This window comes from Arachis stenosperma, chromosome 9 (assembly GCF_014773155.1).
Source record: "Arachis stenosperma cultivar V10309 chromosome 9, arast.V10309.gnm1.PFL2, whole genome shotgun sequence".
Classification (NCBI taxonomy): Eukaryota; Viridiplantae; Streptophyta; class Magnoliopsida; order Fabales; family Fabaceae; genus Arachis; species Arachis stenosperma.
The window spans coordinates 161471550-161497840 of record NC_080385.1 but is presented as its reverse complement, the minus strand read 5'-3'; the positions used below and the strand labels follow the sequence as shown (position 1 = coordinate 161497840).

The 26291-nt window shown below is 26.5% G+C and overlaps 2 protein-coding genes across 2 annotated transcripts; one reads left to right on the top strand and one right to left on the bottom strand.

Moving 5' to 3' along the window:
- The first annotated feature begins 1202 nt into the window (after positions 1-1202).
- On the top strand, positions 1203-11692 carry LOC130951267 (probable aquaporin NIP5-1). Its single transcript, XM_057879915.1, has 3 exons — positions 1203-1924; positions 9756-10240; positions 11135-11692. The coding sequence occupies exons 1-3, from the start codon at positions 1691-1693 to the stop codon at positions 11337-11339; spliced, it is 924 nt and encodes a 307-aa protein (XP_057735898.1). The 5' UTR covers positions 1203-1690; the 3' UTR covers positions 11340-11692.
- A 5659-nt stretch (positions 11693-17351) lies between these two features.
- LOC130950622 (probable choline kinase 1) lies at positions 17352-21820 on the bottom strand. Its single transcript, XM_057879174.1, has 8 exons — positions 21536-21820; positions 20918-21330; positions 18692-18813; positions 18402-18597; positions 18182-18299; positions 18035-18082; positions 17818-17918; positions 17352-17719 (listed from the first exon to the last, which is right to left on the bottom strand). Exons 2-8 carry the CDS (start codon positions 21272-21274, stop codon positions 17582-17584), a joined length of 1080 nt encoding a protein of 359 aa, XP_057735157.1. The 5' UTR covers positions 21275-21330; positions 21536-21820; the 3' UTR covers positions 17352-17581.
- Positions 21821-26291: the final 4471 nt, after the last annotated feature.

Sequence of the window (26291 nt, the reverse complement as noted above, 5' to 3'; positions counted from 1 at the left end):
ATTTTTTAACAATTTTGAACAATGATATAATTGATCTTTTTTTTAACACAAAAACACTATTAATAAAATTATTTCAAAGAGTGCTTTCCTTGAAACTTTGTGCAAGCTACTAGAGTTCAAGATAGTATGTTTTGAAGTATTGGGATAGAAATTAAGAGACTAAAATTTAATATCATGTTTGTTAGTTTAGAGATTGATACTAAAATTTTTGTTTTTATTTTTAAAATTTCAGTATTTTAGTACCTCCAAAAAATAAGGACACAGAGATTGAAATTTTTAGAGACAGATACTTAAACTTTAATAATGTTTTATACTTAAAATATCCTCATTTTAATTAATTAATTCTAATTTTATCATTTGTATAAATTAAATTAAAATTTCATTCTTATTTTAATTTTTGTCTCTTATTTTACACCAAACAAAATACTAAAATTTATTTTAGTCTCTATCTCTAAATTTTTGTCTCTTAATATAAATTTTTTGGTGTCTATCTCTCTTCTAAAAACTACCTAAGAATACAGAATATTTGATTAGTGCAATTTAATCGATGTGGGTTCGCCGTATTTTGTATCAAACTAATTAGCTTATAATGATGAAAACAAAAAATATTCATAAAAATACAAATTCACGTAACAGAACATTATAAATTGCATAATTATCACATAATAAAGAATAAAGCAATAATGCAAGAACGGCCTTTGACTTTTGGATTATAATATCACTCAAAGTGTGCTGTATTCGGGTATCATGCAAGCAACTCACCGACTCAACCTTCATATATAACCACTACCTTAACTCTTTATTTAATAATAATTATTATTATTTAGTACTATTAATTCATATATCATAGAAATTAATTAATTTTTATATTTATATTAATCAGCATAAAATCATTTTATATCAACACATTTAATCATAACTATTATAATTATATAAAAAATAACCATTTTTCTATAACTTAAACGATTATTCAATAAAACATATTTTAATCGGAAAATTATGTAATATTTTATATTTTATATTTTTACGATATTTTTAATAATTTAATTTTGGTAATATAAAGTCTGCCGTCGCAGATTTCTTTACTTAAACGAACGAGTGAGTTGACCACTCGACCAATACAAATAAGTTAATATATTAAATAATTAAACTCATATAAGTAGGGATTAACTAATCCATGGCTTCTCCTCCATCTCCCTCACTCGTCGTTGACCAACTACTTTTCATTTCCCCATTTGTTAAGCCACCTTTAGCTCTCTCCTCCACCTTGTTCACTACCTTTTCGTCTGATTTTCCATTTTCTCAAACTTCAAAATTGGATCACAGCCACCACAACAAGTTTTCCCTTGATTCCATTATTCCAATCTTAACAACACCAAATTCATATCATCTATGTCTCTTGTTCCATTTTCTACATAGAATCATCATCTCTTTGTAATCGCCAACCTGGGTCCCTTCTCCCCTTCTATTCCTTAGCAAAAATCTTAATAAAAACCAACCAATTATGTAATATTTTCCTCTTTCTACCTTAACATCTCCAAAAAAACCCCAAAAAAATTACTTTTTTATCCCCAAATTTGAAAAATCATGTAGTGTTTAACCCTTAGGTGTATCCACTATTCTATCCAATCCTTATAATTTTTATCAGTTAAGTCTTTCTTTATTACCTTGTATTGAACAAAAAAAAAGAATGCCGGAATCGGAGACCGGGACGCCAACAGCGGCGTCTATGCCGGCGACGCCGGATACTCCGGGAGGGCCGCTGTTCACGTCGCTTCGAGTGGACTCGCTGACACACGAACCGTCGTTTACAATGGCGGGAAGGTGCGGCACGTGTTTGCCAGCTGCCATGAGTAAGAGCCATAGTTGCATCGCTGATTTCACTGTTGGTGTTCCAATGCCAAATGTGTCTCTCGCTCAAAAGGTACGTAATTAATTCACTAATCACCCACTAATCTTAATTTGGTGAAAACTTATGGTGAAGTCGACTTCATGGTAAAGTTGATATCTAAGAGTCGTTAGACGAAAATTTAGTCAAATCAGTCAAATCATTTACAGGTATCAACTTCACGTGAAGTCAACTGCACCTGAGTTTCCACCTCTCTTAATTTCTATATATTGTTGCATTTTCTCTTAATTAAGTGATTTCTAATGATAATAACTAAATTAAAAAATCTCAAAGATTAATAATTTTCATTTATATTAATCAATATTTTTAGTCAATAATTTCTAAGTGAAGTGCTTGAATGGGAGACTAATAAAATAATGCAAAATGTCTGTGTTTGGAGCCATGTGAACAATTAATCTTGAACAGACATGCATAGAACTATTGTTGTTCATTATTATTATTGTTAAAATTGTTATCATGATTATTGTTTTGGTTTAAGGATATATATTTCTATGAATTATATTGATTGGGAATGTTTCATCAATAGTGTGGTTTTATAATTTCATCCAAATGGATAATTTTATTAAAACGTACGGTACGGTGTATATTAACAAAAAGAAAAAACACGAATGTCAAGATATATTTTTTTTAGTGAGAACAAAAATATATTACTAAACTATATGAAAAGTTAAGATGAGAAAACATGAATCCAAAAACTATAATATAAAAATAATGTTTACACAATATGATTAAGTTGTCTTACAACATTGATTGATAATGCAAACAGTTTTACACAATATGTACTATAAAGTATTAGAAAATATCTATTATTTTAATATATTATTAATATAACTTTTTCAATTATCATCCAACTATGCTATTATAAATGTGTCATGTTTTATCAAATTAAAAAAAGAAAAAAAGAAGAAGCGTGTGATGTAGTGAATGCCAAAGTAAACCGTTTTTGTTACTGTTACAATGATAACGTCCAAATAATAATAATAATAATAATAATAATAATAATAATACAAAAACATCAGTATTTTTTCGTTTATGTGTTGAATGTCATGTTATTTTGCTTTTAGTTCCACATTTTTTTATTTTCAAATAATTTTATGTGATTAATACTTACGAATGTAAGTGTTAATCCCTATAAATATAATAATAGAATATACGTTTGGTCTTACAAATATATATTAAATTAGTTATACAAAAAGAAGTGAAGTTACAAAAAACAAATTTAAATTATTATATGCTTTTTGTCCCAATTAATAAGTATTTTTGGCTTTTTGCTTAACTAACAAAAGATATAAGCTACAATAACTAATTCCTTTATCTTTACGCCACACTTTAGTTTTAATTAAAAAGGACTATATCCAATTAATTTAATATGAAACGAAATTTAATAATTGATTATTAAAATAAAATATTTTACATGTTAATAATATGCAGTATTAAAATAAATAAATTAAAAAAATTATATTTTCTTTTTTAAAAAATAACTTGAATAATGTGTATAATTGAGCAATAGTAGCCTAAGCCTGTCAATTTATATATTTTATATATTTAAAACACAGTCAAATGAGTGTGGATCCATAACTCTCTCATCATGAACTCATTATCATCATCATCCATCAATCCCAGTCAAAAGAAAAGAGCTAGCCATTGCGTCCAATAAATGTCGAATTCACTTTTAAAATTTATTAAAATGTTTGTATTTTGACTTTTTTATTTAGATAAATTTTTTATAGAAATTAATTGAAGAATATCTTAAAAATATAAGTTAAAAAATTTAAACGATTTTTTACTCTTAATATAGTATTGATATACTTAGTACATTAGAATTTTAAAATTTTTTTTTTTTATTAAATTTTGTATTTATTATATATTTAAAATTATTCAAGGATGCACCAAGACCTTATTTTATATTACTCATTACTCCTTTTGTTTTTAAATAATTTTCTATTTTCTAAATTTTGTTCATCCACAAATAAGTGTTTACTTAGCAAATTAATGTAACAATATTATTTTTTATACTCAAACTCCTAAAGTAACAGATGAGAGAGCATAGATTAGTAAAATAATTAATAAAAAATTAATTACTATCAGTGAAAAAATTCTAAAATTTTATTTTTCAATTTTTATAATTCTAACATATTTTTTGAAAATATACAAGTCTTAACAGCTAACACACCCAAAATATAGATGAGAACATAAAACTCATAAAGTTGTGTTTAGTTCTATAAATAGGATAAGACAAGATACTGAAAATAAGACACAAAAATTAGTATTATTGTATTTTGTTTGGTGATAAATTATAATAAATTATAAAAGTTTAATTTATTTTTATTTTTATTCAAAAAATTTGAAAAAAATATAATTATAAAAAATTAATAAAAATAATAAAAAAATTAAAAAATAAGTTATATCTCTTGTTAATGTCTTTATCTTTCTTATTAGAATAAACATAAAATATATTAATTTAATATTTTTAAATACAATAGTTTTATTTATATTTCATCTATTAAACATAATTGTATGTTTTTATATATCTTTTTTACTGTCTCATGCCTATATAGAAACATAGCCAAAAGGAACAAAAGGACAAGAAAATATAAATGAAATACAATCATCTAAAACTCACACTTACCTATTCATAAAACACATCTATCACATGAGCGAACATTAGGCCAATCACTCCCAAATATATATCTAGGTCAATTCAGTTGGCTCTAACACATTTCAACAACTTAAAATAAAAAAGCATGTCAACAAAATTGACACTTATTTAAAAACGAAAAGAATATTATTTATGCTACATGCACCAATCATTCTATTAATAATCAAGTTGTAGAGAATATTTTTTTTGACATAGAATATAATCTTTTGGATTATCTAATTCAATACGAGTTATGGATCATCCTAGTCTCATAGATTATTTAGAGTTTGGATCTTTATCATTTGATTTGTTGCATAGTAGTTATTTCGAAAATTACTTTAAACAGTGATTTAGACTTAAACGTGAGGTAGAGATTTCTTTTTAAATAATATCCAATTTGTGAGTAGGAGTAAAACAAGGTCAGACAGCTTGCAGTCTGGCCTATTATAAATAGGCACAGATTCAGACTCTTTTAAAAACCTTAATATATTAATAAGTCAGGCTCAAACTCACTAATAAGTCTTGTTAGCCTGTCAGGTCTGCTTGAACCTGTTAAAACATAATTAAATATATAAATAATTATTAATAAAATTATGAGATATTTTAGATTTATTATATTTTATTATAAATATTTTTGTATATTTTAAATAATTTAAAAAAATAAAAGTTCTTATAAATATTAAATACGATATATTACATATAAATATTTTTATTAAAAAATAATTTTTTAAATAATATTTTTATTTTTATAAAAAAAAGTATCAGGCATTTTAACAGGCTTCAGGCCAGGCTTGCTAAGAGTAAAGTCTGGCCTGACCTGGCGTGTTTCCACCCTTATTGTGAGGAATGGTATCTGATGCTTAAGTTAACAAAGACTTTAAGTAGATTTATAGTAGATTGGGACTTGAATATATATGAGGATCTCAATATATTTATAGTAGAATCGATAATCATTTTTTAGAGTAGTTTCACCTTTGATGGTATATAACCGTTTCTTTTTGTTAGAGAAGTTGTTAAGATCTCCCTTAAAAATTATTAGGAGATATTTTAGGAGTCAGTTAGTAAATAAGTAGAGCTGAACTACCTTATCATATCCAACATTTATGAGGTTGGGTAAGTATTGACTGGATCACATCACTTTGTAACTTCTTTTTCTTTTGTGGGGCGGTTAGTCCCTTTTATTTTGGAGTTGTTAAAATCGGGAGTGGATCCTCTCAAGTAGAAAAAAATTGAATGGTGTCAATTGTTAAATCTAATCCTTTATTACACTCTCTCTCATATTTATTTTTTATCACACTTATAGAATTAAAGGTGAGAGATCACACTTCATTTCCTCAAGTGTTGAAAAAACTGGAGAGGATCCATTTCTGTTAAAATCTCATATTTAAATATATGAGCATATTTATAAGAACAGTTAAAATTTTGCACACCAAATCAGACAAATAAGAGCGAGCTAGAGGTGCACATGAGTCAGGTAAAACCGGGTTTGATGTGATTCATACCCGACCTGAAATATACACCGGGTCTATTTATTAGACCCGAATCCGGCCCTAAACCCGATGAAACCAATACACTTTCGGGTCACAATAATATCGGGTGAAAACCTGGCGTTAACATTACATTACGTTGATACCTTCTTGTAAGCTAGCATGTAAAAATATCCAAATTTTCAAGACTCCAACCATTATTTAATATGATAAAATTTATTTAGAAAAATATAACAAGAACCAACGCTTTTTCAAAATTAAAGCATAACCACAATCAATACTAAAGCATAACCACAGTCATTGCTAATATTGTCTAATAATACCAAATATTTAAATCAATACAAATAACACAATATTATCCATTCTAAACATAAAACATTAATTTATAGTCTTATAATAATTAATAACACAAAATATTAAACTTTACAATACTTAAATTCCACATAAAAATAGTCATTGTCTATCCCTAATAACACAAAATATTAATTGGGTATGATAACTGGGCCACCGGGCTGACTTCGGGTGACCCGAACCATGGTCCGAATCCGACTCGAAATAATGACTGTATCTATTTTTGAGACCCTTATCTGACTCTAAATCTGATAAAATCACACCAAATTAACTCTTAAAATATTCGAGATTGAGTCGGATCGAATCATGTGTACCTCTAAATCAAGCACATCAAATCGGACATAACTGATAATATAAATATGATATTTTTATATTTGTAAATTATTAATTGGACTTTTAATTATTTTAGACCTGATTCTCCTAATAAACCAGTACATAAACAGTAGTCATTTTGTTTGTTTGAAAAAAAAAATGTATTTCTAACAAGCAAAATTCTAATAATAATAATAATAATATTTTTTCTTCGAAAGCAGATGGATTTTCTTAGCCGAATAGCCATCTCCCTTGACTATCTGTTCCTTGGTGTGGTTTAATTCAAAATTCAACTCAGCATTTTAGCTTTCCCATCTTCATCGATTGTGTGTCTCTTGCTAGTTGCTGCTACTATCTACTACTGTATTGCCATTGACCCGTTGACTTATTAGTTATTACTAGTAGCTTCTCTTTTTCTTTTTTTTTTCTTTTTTAAAAATTTTAGGGGAGTTGAGTTGTCACTTTCCTTTGACCTCTTATGCATTTAGGTCGGCACTGATTTTCTATCCTTTGACTTTTTGTGTTTGCTAATTGCTACTAGCCTTCTTCTCATTCTTCAATTCGAGGTCTTTTTTCATTGGTCTCATCGGCCACACCCTGTTTATAAGATTTGAATAACGCCACACCCAAGACCCAACATTTACTACTCTTTGACTTCACTACTTGCTAAATAATAATGATTGAGATGTATTATTATATTGAAGTTATACGAATTTAAAATCAATTTGTCAAATTATTTTTAATTAATTATATTAATTTGCTAATTAAATAGTTATTATTTGTGAAACAAACATTTTAAGGGTGGATAGTTATTTTCAAACACAAAATATATATTTTCAGAAATGCTAATCGATTCAAGAATTCTTTTGTTGATTTCCCCCGCCAAACCCTTGTATTAAATTTTTAGAATTTTAATAAAATTGTTCTTAGGATATTTGTCAAAAATTAAAAAAAATATTAATGGGAAAGATAAGATATCAAATACATTAAAAGTTACTTTCTCTGTAAGTAATTTCCTCTTTTATATTCTCAATAAGAGTCAAAGGGCATTGATTAATACCTGCAAACATTAAAGGAAAAAAATTACAGTTCATTCGGTTTGTATTTTTATTTATTATTTTATTTTTAATATTTTATATTTTTTAAGTTTTATATATAAAAAAATATGAGATGAAAGCAGAAAATAAAATTTTATTATTTTTACTATTTTTTATTAAAAATCCTAAAAGTAGAATATAATAAAAAATAAATAAAAGACACAAACTAAATGCACATGTTTATAATTACTATAGTTAAAGATTAAATATAAAAAATAGTTAAAATAGTGATAATATATGATGAGTTTTAATAACAAATATTTTAGATTACTTGTTAGTTAAGAATACAAAAATAAATTTTTAGTAAAACAAAAAAAAGATTTTTATATTTTTTAAGATATTAAATAAATAAATATTTTTTTTGTTTAAGAGATAATACTTTTTTTTTTTACTTCAATAGTACTATACTCTTGATTCTTTATTTTAAGTTATCCTCAAGTTGAAGTAACGAGACCATTAATGGACTGAGCAAGAATTCAATGAAGGCGGTCATATGCAACTAAAAATGTTTGAAATTTTCAATAAATTTTTTAAAATATATTGTATTTATTAAACTAAAAATTTATGCTGATTTTAGCCTTACCCTTCAATTTGATTAAATTGAGTTAAAATACGATAACAATTTATATAAAAATATCTTTATATAAATATTATAATTAAAAATTATTAGATGATAATTTAATTTAATATATTAAATTATTTAATATTTTTTAATTTTTATCTTTATATAAAGACAACTAACTTGTATTGATTGAATAGTCAATTTACTTATTTGTTTAGCTAAGTGTTGTGAGTTTAAATTTTGTATTGTGAATATAGTAACACATTAATTAGTGACAGCAACCCCTTAAATAGAGTTTATTCGCAACTGATTAGTATTTGGCCTTTCAAATTGGGATATATGGTAAGTAACAAAAAAAAAAAAAAGACTAAATGGTCAAATTCGTTCTTGGAAGATGATTCATTCTCTAAATTGGTCCTTAATTTTTTTAATTAAATTCGTCATTCAAAGATTTTAAGTTAATCATTTTAATCTTTTCGTCACTTCTTTTATTAATAGTGTCAACATTTGCTGATGTAGCACGTTAAGTGACACTATAAACTAAGTTCTAATTGTAAGCTAATATGATAAGTTTATAAAATTAGATTGAATCAACTCCAAATTGAAGAATTTTAATGTCTCAAGTTTTCTTTTCAATTAGGTTTTAATTTGATCTAGTTTCATAAACTTATTATATTAGTAATGGAAGTGATGAAAAGACTAATATAACTAATTTAAAATTTTTAAAAAATAAATTTGATTAAAAAAATATTTTCAAAAATCAATTAAAAAGCGAGTAATCTTTTAAAAACTAATTTGATCTTTAAATAAAAAAAGAAAAACTTTACTTGAAGACAAATTTGTTATGAAAAATTACTTAAAAGTTTAAAATTTATATGTCTACGTATTTTGTATCTGTGATGTCCTGTGTTCATATCAGTATTGATACATTATAGATTATGAATACTCAAAACAATAAAAATGTAAAAAAACCAGGAAAATGAACCTCCAAATATGATTATGAAGATACCGTAGAGGAATTAAAAATGGTTTAATTATTTTGTTAGTTTTTATAGTTTTACGAAATTTTTAATTAGATTTTTATACTTTTTTTTATTTAAATATCTGCACTAATTTTTTTTAGTTAGATTTTTATATAATTAAGTAGTTATTAACAAGAAGGACCTAATTAAAAAAAATTGGTACATGACCTAATTAAAAAATATATATATAAAAATCTAATTAAAATTTTTGTAAAACTATAAAAAAAAACAGAGTAATTAAATCATTAAAAATTCGTATATAGTCTAATAGTAATAACAGAGAGTGACATGGGAAGATCATAAAGCATGCATGTTTGAAGAAAATGATGATAATATGAGAAGTGTTATTGATGAAGATATAAAAAATTGCAAAACAGGTTGGAGCAGAGTTTGTTGGAACATTCATACTGATATTTGCAGCAACAGCAGGACCCATTGTGAACAACAAGTACAACGGAGCAGAGACTCTAATGGGCAACGCAGCATGCGCCGGCCTCACCGTCATGTTCATAATCCTCTCCATTGGCCACATCTCCGGCGCCCACCTCAATCCATCCCTCACCATCGCCTTCGCCGCGTTTCGCCACTTCCCATGGACTCATGTCCCTGCCTACATTGCCGCGCAAGTCTCTGCCTCCATTTGCGCCTGCTTTGCTCTCAAGGGCGTCTACCACCCTTACCTCTCCGGCGGCGTCACCGTGCCTTCTAACATCACTGTTGGCCAGGCCTTTGCCACTGAATTCATCATCACTTTCATTCTCATGTTTGTTGTAACTGCCGTTGCCACTGATACTCGTGCTGTTGGAGAGTTGGCTGGTATAGCTGTTGGTGCCACTGTTTTGCTCAACATTCTCATTTCAGGGTACGTTCATATGGAACCTTTCATTTCTTTACTTTCTGATTCATTCATTAATTTACGATTTTTACTTTACATTTAAACTAATTCTCTATTTTTTTAAGCTAAAAATGTTCACTCCTATATTTCTCGTAATTTGAAAAATAAAAAATTTCCTTTTATTTTGTTCTATTGAAGTTATTAGACCAAGTGGAGCTTAAGGGACGATGAGTCAGCTTGTAAACCAGTTATTAGTAGTTAGAAACTGATTGAGCTAGTGGTAGTTGGCAATTAACCGTTTTTCCATTCTGTTAGATGACGTGTCAGTAGGTTAAGTTAATTAACTCCTAAGTGAAATTATTAGATAGCACTAACTTGTAGTATGTATAACAATATAAGGGAATATTTAAAATTATTTTATATAACATAGTATCTATAATTTTAAACTTATAATATTCGTAATTATATATTTATTATATTTAAAATTATACAATTATTTTAAATAAAATAATTATAAACTGTTTTAGCTGATTTTTATTGGCACTGAACATTATTGAAGAAAAAATCACTCTTATTTGTAAGTGCCATCCACCATTGTTATGCAAAACTGTGTTGATTTTCTGCTATTTTTTTTAGTCATGCAGCAACTCTTAGCTTGAAACATCAAATTCTTCTCACTTGATGAAGAATTTGACAAAAGTAGTAGAGCAAAAATACTTTAGAATGTGAACGTATCACATTATCATTATCAAAAATCAATTTTGGTCAACTTCATCAATGCATCCACTTGATACAAACATTTATGTAATAAACTTAGAAGATAGATTAATTTTGTCTATTTTTAAAAATCTTTTTGAGGTATTCTTTTTTCTCATAGCATTAAGAAATAAAGGTGTATGCATGTGTTGAATAATTGGTTAGGCCAACAAGCGGCGGTTCAATGAATCCGGTTCGAACGTTGGGTCCAGCAGTAGCGGCAGGGAATTACAAACACATATGGCTGTACTTGGTGGCGCCAACACTGGGTGCCCTTGCAGGCGCCGGCGTTTATACGCTGGTTAAGCTGCAGGAAAGCGATGCTCAGCCGCCGCGACAGACTAGGAGCTTCCGTGACAGGGCAGGCTAGCCTAGCAATCACATATACACATGCTGCTACCTCCCCCTCCCTTTTTGTTTCATATTATGTTAAATAAATAAAATGTGTGGGGGATCCTTGGTTAATTATGCTTTGTTTAGTTATGTGAAATTAAGTGTGTATGGTGTGCATCTCAGATCCATGGAAAAAAAATAAAAATGATGAGATAATAAGAAAAAAAAAAAACCCAAAAAAAGTGTTTGGTGTGTTTTGTTTTGCGTTATCATTCACGCTAATGGGCGTGAAGCGTGATTTGACTATGTCATGCCTGTATTGTGGTTTGATTCAGTTATAATAAGAACTACCATTGTGTGTTGTAGTGTGTAACAATCCTCTTGCTCAAAGTAATTTGTTTATTATAAAAAGAAAACTTCATAATGCACACGTGTTCAGTTTTGAAGTGTATTTTATAAAATTTGTATCCTCTAAATTTTAAATTTTTATTTTAAAAGATAAAATGTGATTATTTTTATAATAATTTGTTTTTATTTTTTATTTCATTTATAAAATAAATGATGAAAAATTACATTAAAAAATTCAAATTCATTTTATGTAATACGATTATTTTATAAAAAATAATAAAAAATAAGTAAAATTTATTATTTTTAATTATTAGTTAGTTAATAATATTTAAAAATATAAGATAAAATATATTATTGAATAATTAAACTAAAAAAAATTAAATTTATGACTAAAAATAATAATAAAAAATAATAAATTCTCATTTTGTGCAGTGCATCTGATTTTGTGCTTATCCGATTTTATTTTTAAAGAATTATAAAATTTAAATGTTGAAATTGAACCTATGGATTTAGGCCTGGCAGCATGGTCTGATTTTGTGCTTATCCGATTTTATTTTTAAAGAATTATAAAATTTAAATGTTGAAATTGAACCTATGGATTTAGGCCTGGCAGCATGGACCCTATCCGCGGGTACCCAACCCGATCCAACCTTATATATGTTTAAAAATGTTACATATGGGAGTTGAACCAAGGACCTTAAGCATGTGCAAAAGGTTCCTAGCCACTGAACCAAGGATACTTGTGTTATATTTGAGATATTTGTGTCATTATAATATTTCTTTTTGTCAACCCGCGGGTAGGGTCGGATACCCGCAGGTTGAGCGCGGGTAGGGTTAGGGTTGGGTATTTCTCAACCCGCGGATAGGGTAGGGTTGAGTGTTAGTTAAAAGCTCAACCCGCGGGTAGGGTTAGGGTTGGGTTCAAACCCTACCCTACCCTACCCATTGCCACCCCTATATGGATTTGTGTCGTGTTTGAAAAAAATTTATATACACTGAAATCGGACCCTCATTTCATATTATTTTTCATCCCTCAACAAATCTCATCATCCAATTTATTTAATAATAATTTTAAAAAATTAACACTATATTATTACCCTTAAGTTTTTGGATGGGATAAGAATAAATACAGAAAAAAAATGACAAATGATTGACGCTTAAAAAATATAAGAGAATAGATAAAATTAAAAAAATTCTTAAAAATAAATACATCTAAAAACATTAAAAAAATATTGGCCAGAAGAACACTTTACCCTTAAATAAATTATTTGACGGATGGAGAAAAAATTTAGTTAATCAAATATAGAAGCTATTCATAATGATGATAATTTATGCTTGATTATATCATTATTTTTGGTTTAATTTTTTATCATTGGTTTCAATTATGTTTAAGTATCAATACTTTAATTCTATATACATAAGACAATAGAAGTTAACATCAATCAAATGAAGTAAATGGTATAAAACAATTCCCATATAATTTTTTAGTAATATATTGTGATTAAAGGTTCATATATTTGGCTAATACATAAAAAAATGAGATCAAAAGTTAAATGTGTGTAGATTATGTGGAAAGATATTTTTTAGTAGGAGAGAAATAACTTTATCTTTTTAAAGGATAACATAATATTATTGCACAGATCAGAGCACTCTGCATCCATGTTAGATTTTTTGTTGTAATGTTATTATGTTTGGACAACTACCTTTTGTTTTAATTCTTTCAACCTATATTTAGTCATTGTTGATTAATACCATTATATCATATAATAACTTTTTATGAAAAACTCAACTAGCATTATTATATCATGGCGTTTTATTTTCATGAATTCGTCAAATTCAAGAGGTAGGCAAGGCTAACCAAAATAATAAACTATCGTATAATTAACAACATTATTATTTTTGTACCATGAGAAGTTATTATTTTGTTTACTTATTCTCTCGATTTAAATTTGTAGTTAGATTTTTATATTTATTTATTTTTATTTAAGTATCTATCATGATAAAAATATTAGAACTAACAAAATATTCTGTTAAACTATACAGAATATTTAATCAAGTATTGTGTATATTTATTTTATTTAATAGAATATTTCGTTAATTTCAATATTTTTGTCATGACAAGAACTTAATTATAAAATCTAAGATATAAAAACTAATTAAAAATTTTTACTAAAAATAATTAAACTTTTTGTTTATATATTGGTATGTATACTTGTAACTCTTGGTATAAGGAGGAGACACGAATTAAATTAAGCGAAGAATAATATTCCATATAATGGAATTAAGGAATATTTTAAGTTTATATAAAGCCAGATCTATCTATGGTAAAGTTGAGAGAGAATTGGCATATAAAAAAAAGAGAGACAAATGGGTAAGAATAATGGTATGAGTGGTATGAGACATGCAATTGCAATATTGGCAATCGGAATAGTTGTTTTTTCAGTGATTGGTGAATCCTATAACAGTTGGATTTCATCTTATTATATTGCATCTAAGTTGAACAATTGTATCGAGCAATGCAGGCAACAGTATTCATATAGTCACGAAAAGAGGCAAACATGCATTATGAGCTGTTGTGTTTCCGAATGTCATTTGCTCGAACCCACTGATCCCAAAAGATTCAGGAAATGCGTCGAGAATCTTTATGCCAAGTATGTCCATGTAAGTTACCAAAAATTAAAATATTTCGTGCAAATAAAAAACTATTGTCTATTTATTTGTGTATAAATATATATTATTTAATTTATTTTTAATATATATTTTATATAAATAATTAATTTAATAATATTAGAGAATTATTAGAATAATTTTAAATTAGTAAATATCGTTTATATTTATATAGCATATCTATATATTAATTGTAAGATTTTATATTTTTATTATTTTGATTATTCTGGCACCTATATATACCTTTGTATATTGTATTTTTGATAAACCTGAATAATATATAAAATACTTTTTTCAGATTTTGCAACGAGGAGAAAGCGAGGGTAGCAGCAGTGACAAACCAAAACGTCAGGAAGGAGTAAAAAATTGAGCACAAAATCCTGCCAGAGGAGACCAAATAGGGGACTAGAAATCAATTGTTGCTGAAAAAAAAACCTAAATTCTTGATACCATGTTATAAATAAGAGAGAAATTTGTAAAAAGTATTTTGTGTATTATTCAGGTTTATCAAAAGTACAATGTACAAGGAGTATATATTGGTGCCAGAAGAATCAAAATAATAAAGCATAAAATTCTACAATTAATATACAAATATGTTATATAAATATAAAAAATACTAACTGATCTAAAATGATTCTAACGATTCTCTAATGATTCTCTAACATATTAAATTAATTATTTATATAAAATATATATTATAAATAAATTAAAATCCTAAAATTCAATGACACCATATTGTGTTTGTATATTAGGGACAAATTAGTCATTGAACAAGTCATCTATAGCATGACACTTAATGTTGTCACTCTAACGTGAACCTAACAAAGACTTTTTTTTTTTGTCAAGTGGATTAGACAAACCCCAATCTTAGACTATTATATTCATGCATTACACACTCACACACACTACATGAGTACACTACTAACATAGATTCTATAATCCTCACTGAGGATTCGAACCCGAATACAACTCCCAGCGAAACAGATGATGCTGCTATTGGTGCAAGGCCTCGGCTGCAATAAAGACTTTTTATGTTGTCCCAACTAAACAACTTATAACTCATTAACCTTAAAATTTAGCCCATCTCCGTAATTTTAAGACCTGTGATCTTTTTCTTATAATGAGTTATAACCTCACTTTAATTGTACCATTATTCCAATTTGTATAATAAAACTTCTAAATTTTAGAACTTTACTCGTTCACAAATCACAACTATGTTTATATTTACATGAAAAATAGTTTTAGAATTATGAAAAATATTAATTTAATATTCGGCATTGAGAGAAATAATTGAATGATTAAAAAATTATTGCTGTAATATATTATTATTTATTATTGTTTTTGTTTCTCATGGTATTCCCCAATATGACAGGTCAAGGAATAATTTATCACAGATCGGAGCTTTATTTAAAGGTTTACTGGTCAATGGGTTTGTGCATGCACAAGATAGGATTCAAATCCGACACTTATTTAAGTGGACTAATGACTTAACCACTAAACTAATCCAACTTAATTTTATTATTTATGTTATTACATATATATTTACAATAATAAATTCCGTGTAAACTGACATACAACGGTTTTTTTTTTGTTATGAACATAATTCACAAATAATAGAAAAAAAAAACGTTAAGCAGCATAGCAAAACCCTTCGTCAAATTTAAGAGGTAGGCAAGGCTAACCAAAATAATAAACTATCCTATAACAATATTATTTTTGTACAATAAGAAGTTATTATTTTGTTTGTTTATATATTGGTATTTATACTTGTAGCTCTCGGTGTAAGGAGGAGAAACAAATTAAATTAAGCGAAGAATATTCCATATAATGACACTAAGGAATATTTTTTAAGTTTATATTAAGTCTAGTCCATGGTAATTTACTTGAGAATTGGCGTTAAAAAAAAGAGAGAGAGACTTATGGCTAAGAATAATGGTACATACAACACATGCAATTGCTGAATCCTATAACACTATTCTTGAAGAACCTTGGATTTCATCTTAATATATTGCATCTTGATTCAAGAAAAAAGCTCTTTCGCTTTTTATGAGATTTTAATTTTCTCTAGAAAAATGAATAATTGAAAAAAGTAGCATCTTATACGTGTAACTATTCAAAGAACATTTTAAGCGAATTGTGATGCTTAAAAGTTTTTTTTTTTTTCATAGTATTCCCCAATTCAACAAACCGACTTGATTTTTGAATTCTAATGTTAGCATAATTAATTTTGATCAAATCTATAAGTGATCTATGCTTCAATTATCCTATTTTAGCTTCTCTAAGGCAATAGTAGTTATTTAGACAACAATTATATATATATATATATATATATATAATAGTGAAATAAAATAATTGCCATAATTATTTATTACAATCTCATACTTATTTAAATTTTAAAAAATAATTTTATAGATGTAAACAATTTTTGAGCAAATTGATCAGATTGGAATAAGCAATTCACAATACTGTTGTATTTTTTATATGGTTTAATTATTCTGTAATTTTGTAAAATTTTTAATTAGATCCTTTTAATTGGATCCATGCACCAATTTTTTTTTTTTCAATTAGATCTCTCTTATCAGTAATGGACTATTTGTACAATGTGTACAATGAACATCTCCCATACTATCTAGAATAACCATCCGAATATTTACCAAGGATCGAACTCTTAACTTTTCAGATCTAGCACTCTAATACCATGTCATGATATCACTCATCCCAAAAACTTCAGCTGATAAGAAAATATAACACTAATAATTATATCTCTAATACTCCATAAACTTCTATTATACACATTGTACAAATATTCAATTAGTTCCTCATACTTTCGCTTAAAAAAAAATTTGGTGGAAGAACTCAATTAAAAAAAAAAGGTACAAAAACTTAATTAAAATTTTCGCAAAACTAATTAAACCTTTTTATATTTAAAACTATTGTATACAATCCCATCCTTATTTAAATTTTTCCAATCATAACATCAGTTTAGTTCTTACTTTACTATGTCAGAGCTAGAAGATTAACAAGATATTGCAAATAACATAACTAGTAATTCTCAATTTCATTCACCATCTCAATCCCCAGAGAGAGGGATTGATCATTGATAAGCAACTATATTAGTAAAAACAGAAAAAAAAATGACAAAAATTCATCACACATTGTCAGTGATTATATTATTTACAAATATAACACTGCATATGATCATGCCATTAGAGGTTGTTATTGAATAAATACTACTAATTAAGATTAACTTGGCTAAGAAGGTAATTATATGAAGGATGCCACAATTTCATCTTCAGAAACATTGCCTTCTGAATCCAACAAAGCAGGCTTTGTCAACCAATATTGCTGAAACCTCTGCCTTGCATATTCTTTGTAGTCAAAGTCAATTTTATTAACATAACTCTGCAAAACAAAACATGAATCCAAACATAAATCAATAATAGGCATAAATCATAATTAGCACACACAAAAATTTAAGATTTAGTTTTGGAAAAACTTACAGAAATGAGCCCCCACAAACCCCAGAATAGATGGTTTGCAAGAGTGTATTTCTCTGTAGTGTTGAGTAGTTGCTCCACTTTAGTTTTGCTTGGCTTCTTTCCTGTGAACAAAGATTCACAAAACAAATTTTAGAAACATGTTCAAGTTCTGATAACTTTGGAATTCTAATTGCTAGTATTGATTCTTTTGACAGAAAGAATAGGTTGGTGGATGAACCTTCTGAATTCAGATAGACTCGAATAAAGCGTTGGCGCTCCTCTAGTCCTGTGATAAAAATGTCGAAATTGTATCAGCAAAAATCTTGCTAGAATTCATAATAATAACTCAAGAACAAACTTGACACAATCTAATCTAAAAACCTACCAGGATATTTACTGTAGTCCAGAACATGAGGGGTGTCTGTGTGGTAATCGGCCGCCATTTCGCAGAAATGATTCGCCAAATCATAAGCAACAGGATTGTAACTTGCATATTCATAATCCTATATAACATGGAAAATAAGTAAAGATTAATACCAAGTTCAAATCATATAAATAACATAAGAAATGGGGAAAAAAAGAAGAGAAATTTGAAGATAACTTACAATGATAGTTATTGCCCTTGTCTCTATTTCCATCATTATGTTACCATATTGAAGGTCATTGTGACAGAAACCAATCTCTTGATATCCTTCACATAACTTCTTCTCAAGCTTATTTATTTCCTCATCTAGTTTGTCCAAACCAAAGTTTTTGATATCCTTAGCAGAGCACAAACTCTTGGCTTGACTAAGCCAATTCCTGGTAATAACAACATAGGGGAGAACATTTTAGAATTTTGATTATGCATAGCTATAATAATTCTAACACCTTAACTTCAGAAATCCATGTTTACCTTAGTCTCTGCCATAGCTGAATCTTCTTAGGACCCGGCATGTGAAGCGAATGGAACTCTCTCATCTTAGAGGCTATCAAAGGAGATATTTCCGGGTTCCGGAGGTCGGCAGCTGAGAGAGTCTAGAAGGAGAAGAAAAACAGCAGATTATACACAATACTTATGCTACAAATGCAAATGATATTGCTTTTTTTAATCAAATTATACATATTCTTTTTTACTTCTAGAAAGACTTGATGAATCAATTTCAATCCACTGCGAATTCAAAGCGTCATCAACAGCTAATGAAAAGGACTAATCATATAGAAATATCCGAAATGTCTGGTAACCAAAGAAAATCAGCCAAAAACGGTCATAACTTACCTTATTACTGTTTTTTTTTTGTCTACTTAGCATTACTCAATATAGTTTGTATTCACTTCTGGAACTCAAATAGAGGAATGAAGTGCCTAGTTCAAAGGGAGATACTATTACATTCATTTGCATATTTTGAAGGAAGTATAAATGGAAACCTTAGTTCCTAAATTACTTAATTGCTTTGATAATCTAATATTATAGTATAAATGAATATGAATGAAATAGACACCAAATCAAAAAGACTTCCAAGTCTGATAATTCCATATTTGCTCAACACTTTTAAGATACCCTTCAATTCATGTAAGCAAATTGGTTTAGTAATTAGTATAATACCACAAACAGAAATATCAATCAATCAGGGAAGGAATAAGAATAAGAAAAAAAGAGGCACCTTTGCTAAAAAAAAAAAAGAAAGAAAAAAAAAAGAATCAGCTTGAGAATCTGATCTCATTCTAGTGATTCAGCACCATCCAATTAAATATCTTCTTTTGGGTCAAGCATTCAATTTAATATCTTCAAGATGCTTCAAAATTATTGAACCAAAAACAATTAATAGGCAATACTAACCATTCTTTGCTAAAAGGAAAATGGGAATAAAGTCAGAAAATGGCGAATTCAGAACAAAATTAAAAGCTATTTGACTACTACAGAATAAAGTAAAATGGACTAGTAATTCCCATTAACTTTGAAAATGAGCATATGTTCTTCAAAGCACAAACATTAGATTATAATAATTATTGCAAGTTGCAACCAAATTTATGCATTTAATTTTTTAAGGGTATATATGAAACTTATAATAATATCTTGATATTTTCAATGTTTTCTATACCCCTTCAAAAAGGAATTTATTAAAAAGTAAAAATTAGGCTGTGTGTGGACATGTTTGATTTCTTTTGGGTATGGATGTTTTTTTCCACCTAAAGACACTGTTTAATTGAAATATTATTAATATTATAATATATTTTTTTAATATTAAAATTGTGGAAATATAATTTCTATTCAGGAGAGTATCATCATTGGAAAGATGTCCAACCATCAAATATCACCCCTGAAAAGAGTGATCATGTTTTCTAGTGCAGAATATAAAGTCAAACTTTCTCCAACTTTTCAGCAATTCCCCAATATCTTTAGCAAAATTTCCAAGGATAAAGTTCGAAAGAAAACATAAATTAACTCCAACTTGTATGACTGACTTAGCTCAAAACTCAAATATAACCATCAATCTAAACCTCATTCACTATACTTTTTATTTTCTAAGGATGCTGATACCCTACTATGACTTTGCAAATATAAAAAAGTTATATAAATATTAAATAATGAATTATTCTTACATCAATAAAAATTAGAATAATTATCCAGAAATATTTATTTCTATTAGACAATAGACTCTCCTCTAATTTAATTAGTTTAATCATTAAAATAACTATTTTAAAATTTTTAAAATTGTTTTTGAAATTATTTTAACTACCAAGTAGGATAAGACTTTATTGTTGTTGTTACTTCAGAAATTATTTTAATATTTTTTAAACTTTTTGTTCACTTTTCAAATCAAATTCGACTATATTAATTCGACTATATTGTTTTATCCTGTTTTGTACTATTTTATGTATTTTAAAATTAAAAGATTAAAGTGTTTAATTTTAAAAATCTCAAACACTAAGATGGATAATTATTCTAAAAATTATTAGTAGACTCAATCTCCACAAACATAAAAGTCTTCCAAATAAAAACATGTCATTGGATGATTGACTTATCATATTCTTTGCATCATAATTAATCTCAACACCCAACATGTTATACAAATTATTAAAAAAAAAAGGTTAAAAGTAAACAAAAATAATAATAAAAAATAAGATTATTATGACAAACCTTAGCATGAATGAACTCTTCAACTCTGCCAGAGGTGAACCTTCCAAGAAGCCTTGGACCCTGTCCATGATTTGAGATGCACTCAAAGGTTCGAATTTCTTCATCTCTGTTGAAGAAAACCTCAACACCTTCGCCATACAATCGAACCAAAACCTTCCTCAAACCGCCTCCACCATTTCTGGTTGGCCAATTTACTTGGAAAACCTCATTGGTCATTGCACCTTTCAGTGGAATCACCTGCAAGTTGTTCAAATCTTCGATCACATCACCCAAATCGGAAGCCACAGCTGCAAGAACTTCCATCATCTCTTCTTGGGAAGCGCACCCCTTCAACAATTCGATTGTCTTTATGGCCATTCTTGATTGCGAAGAAGGAAGAAAAAACAGAGAGCTCTTTTTCAAAACAGGGGAAGCTGAAAAATACAGAGAGATAGATATGATGAAGTTATTAGTGGTTTCCATGCATGCACGATAAAAATCAGAAAAAAGATTCAAAGTTTGAGGACCCAATTGAGAGAAAATAGCATAATTGTATGACCCTTGAACTGATTATTGAAAATTCAAAGGAGGACAAAAAAAAAAGAGAGTACCATAGAGTTTTTTTATGGGGAAACTCACCTGAGGAAAACAGGGGAAACTGTTGTGACACAAAAATGGAGATTTGAAGTTTGAAGCTTTGAAAGCAACCTTGTGCAAGTGAAGATTGCGTGAAAGAGACCAAAAAAGTTTATGTTTTGGGAATTGGGTTGTTGAAAAAAAGAGTAAAAGGTAAAAAAAAAAAAAAAAGCAGGAATCGACAACCGTGAGGGATGATGACAAGAAGAAGAAGAAGAAGTAAAAGAAGAAATGATGTGATGAAAGCTGCTTCTTCTTTATAGAGATTTTGTGAGAAACTGAAACTCAGAAATGGTACCAATGATACCTTCCATCTCTATTTATAGACACAAGGAACAACTTGGAGTCCTACTTTATACTATTATTATTATTATTGTTGTTATTTTTGTTATTATTAGTTTAATTCTGATGTATTAATAATATAAAATATTTTATATAATTATTTAATTATATTTATTTTTTTAAATAATTATTTATATAATTAATATAAAAAATAATTCGGTTTATTAATATATTTTCGTATAATTACATATATATGTAAAATAATTTTAGATAATGTATCAAAATATTAATTATCTTTGTCAACTACACGTTGGTTTTCATTATTTAATTATATATAGATTATGAACATTATTAAAATATAATATATATTAAAATATAAAATATTAAAAATAAATTAAATTATATATATTTATATATAAATATATAATAATTAATTTTAATGATTAATTTTGACGTATAAATAATATTTTTATTTATTTAATTATGTCGATAAAGTTTAGATGAGTGTAAATAATTTAACTCCTAAATTTTTAATAAAAAATCAGGTAATGAGTCAGGAAATCTGATCCTGTGATCCACAAGTAATAACGGGTAACTATATATATAGAATAGTCAAACTTATAGATAGCTATGCAGATTCTATACATTACTAGATGTTTTAAAAATAAATAGAATAATTTATTCTTTTTAATTAATTTACATCATATATTCTAAAGTGATTTTGTTATAAATATTTATTAATAATTTATTATTTGATTAGTACATTAATTAATGTAAGAGAAAATTCTAATAATTTTTTATATTATAAATTTTGTTTGTTTATAATATTTTTTAGTCTGATAGGTTAAAGACTAATTCGTCACAATTTTAAACTCTATTTAAAAGTTTATTATTGGCTAATAAATTGTTAGATATATAAGACGGGATAAATTCAAACACATGATACTTGTTTAAACAGAGAAATAAATTAATTATTCGGCCAATCTAAATTAATTTTTTTATATTATAATTAATACAGAAAAAATTCAGTTTATACAATTCACTTTGCTAATTCAATGTAGCAAGCAAGACATATAAGTCAAAAGAAGAGTTTACTTACTAGAACAAGCTATCTTATTGGTTAAGTTATATATTTTATGGGTTTTAGGGTGGATTAATTAGATGTTATATGACTAAAGGTGATTTAAGATTATTATTTTATTACATTATTTAACTAATTTTTTAGTTTAGAACTAATTTATAATGATGGAATAAATGATATTACGATATAATATAATGTTAATATAATATCGATGCTTTCGGCTTGGATGCATCTGAAATGGCTCAATAAAAGGTCTCACTACAATACTATATGTGAAAGAAAATGCAAAGAAATAAGATAAAAAAGACAGGAAAAGTCAAATTTATCCCTTTAGACGTTAGAACATAGAACCGCGTCCTCCACGACACGTATGATTTATTGTGGACACATATGAAGCCGTTCAGAATCAGTTTACACGGCTAAAACTTTTTTATATATTCAAAAACAAAAAATACATATAAAAATTAAAAAAAATAAATAAATACACGCTCTTTTTTATTTCTTGGTATGCACATTGACAGGGAAAGGATATTATGTATTTTTCTCCTTATCTAAAAAAATATTAAACTGAAAACTGAGTTTTTCATTTGATTTTTTGGCAATGAGCGTTGAAAACGAGTGCATGCAAGGGACACTGAAAATTTTATAATAAGTAAGATATTTTATTTAATTTTTCTTGTCACATTAGGGTGAGCAATAAGTTTGTCACTATGTTGGCTTAAATGATATCTTGGGATATTTTAATAGAAAATAAGATAAGTAATCTTAGCACAGTTAGCAACTTAGCATGCACCCAAAAACTGAAAGGAAAATTATACACGAAATGCATTATTTTAATTAGTTAAATGGGTTAATCGTGATGTTTAAGTCTATTAATTAAATGGTTTATTGATTTGTTTATTACGTTAAAATAGCGAAAATGAAAAAAAAAAAAAAGAGAGAGAGGTGATGTTTCATGGGAAGGTACAGAACTCATTTATGTCTGTGGGGTACCAGCACATGCCAAAAAGTCTGCCACACAAATTTTATTATCACCAGCGTCACACTTCTTGATTTTATTTGCTCATCAAATTTATATTTTATTTTGCTTTTATCTTATCATACATATATTTAAAAGATAATGTTATAGACAACTGAAATGGATAAATATATGATATGGTTATGAAAAAAATTAAGAAATGAAAGTATGTAACGTATATTTATATTTTCAATTAAACATTCTTTTATCTTATTTTTCTTCAATTATTAAAGAGAATTATTTAGGTAACATTATTAAGTTAAATATTTTAATTCTCAATAAATTTTAATTATTAAATTAGTTTTTATTTTTTATTTTATTAGATAAATTTATTAGTTTATTTTAATAATATTATGAAAATATAAATTTTTTAAAATTATGTCAATTTTGTTCTGACATTATATATTATAACAGAAAAAATTTATAGAATCAAACTACTTTTGTAAAAAGATTGCAAGAAACAAAAGTTCTATTGGCTAAGAAGACTAGAGTATCTGTAGATAAAAAAATTAAATAATAAATTTTTTAATTATTATTTTCATATAAAAGAGTTTATTTTTTTAATAATAATTAATTTTAATATTTATTATCTAAAACTTGAAAAAATTTAATGTACATACTTTTATATTTAATTATGTATTAAATTTGTTGCACAAATAAAAATAATTAATTTTCATGTTTGTTATTTAAAAATAATCTCTCTCTATATATATATATAATTTAATATTAGTATAAAAAATTTATATTAATAGTTATAAAATTAAATTAAAATTAATTTTTTTGAAATAATTGAATCTTGATTTTAATTATTAATCACAACATTAGTATTCTCTCCAAATTAAATACAATAAATATTTAAAAATATATATATAAATTAAAAAGATAAACAATAAAAATTTAAAACTAAATAAAAAATTACAAAAATATGTATAAAATAATAATATATTTTTTATGTGAATAATATTAGAACATATTTTTTATTTATATTTAATTATAAATTTAATATATTTTTTATAATTTTATAAATTATTTAAATTATATCATTTTATTAATTTTAGTCTCTATTAATATTTAATAATAAATATACAATAATCTTAAAATTTTTTCATATCAACTCTTTTATATAAACGAATCATCTGATGCAAAATTAGCTTATCTTCAAAATCAAAGTTTAAAAAATGATACTAATTGAAATATGTGACTACAATAATATTTAAAAAAAAACTAATTTAAAATATTATTCTAATCATGTAGAGACAAATTTATTGTTTAGGAGCAGAGAGATGAGAGAACCAAATGCATGAAGCTGTGGGAAGTGCAGTTAAAATATATTATGGACTTGTCATATTGTGTACTACTCTTAATTTTTGTTACAGGATAAATAATCAGATCTTTTATATATATAAAAGATCGAAATGGAAAGAAAGTTAGGTAAAAAGTAAATAAGAATTGGGCTAGTATGAACGTGATCTACCTGGATTTGATCAACTTCTCAAAATATGATAATTTTAACATGCTTTTATTTTTAATTTCATCACCTGAATCACGTGTGGATCATCCTCGCAGAAAATATATAATCAAATAAATAAAACCGACTTTCTTTTCTTTAAAAAATATAAATATATATTATATATATTACAGAAGATAATTCTACTTATAGTATTGAGTATTAATAGAACTACTTAACTGGCAAAATTATCTCTCTCAAAATTTTAAAGAAGTTACATACTAATTATTTTTAGATATATAATTATTTCTACACGTACTTTAATTTAATTTTGTTGGATAAATAATTTTATGATAATATTATAATTTTTATGATAAAAGAGTAGTAGAGTTCATCAATCTTTATTATCATTCTATGTATGCATAAAATAAAGAGAATAAAAATATTAGAAAATTGAATTCTATTTTTCATTAATTTTATCCATATATTACATAATATTGTGTTGTTGCACTACTAATAAAGTAGAAGTACCATAACCTTTTAATAAGGTACTTATATATCAAGTGTTTTATCAAACATTATTATTATAGCTAGCAATTTTTAAATTGAAAACTTTCGTTTTCTGAATCCTTGTAACTTGAAGCCATAATGAACCTAATTTATTAGTACTGGTTGTGTGTTTAATTTTCTTGTCATGCATACGTATGACAATAAACTTTTTTGGTCTTATCTATATATATATATGTCCCACCATTTTACGTTGATATCTAAAAATGAAGATGCAGTTAAATTTAAGGATCAATAATATTATTTTGGATGTCAACGTAACCAATATTATTAGTTATATAGGTTTATTGTATATAATAAGATCGATGCATATGTACATTAATGTTCATATAATATTTTTATCTTTATTTGGATGATATTCATT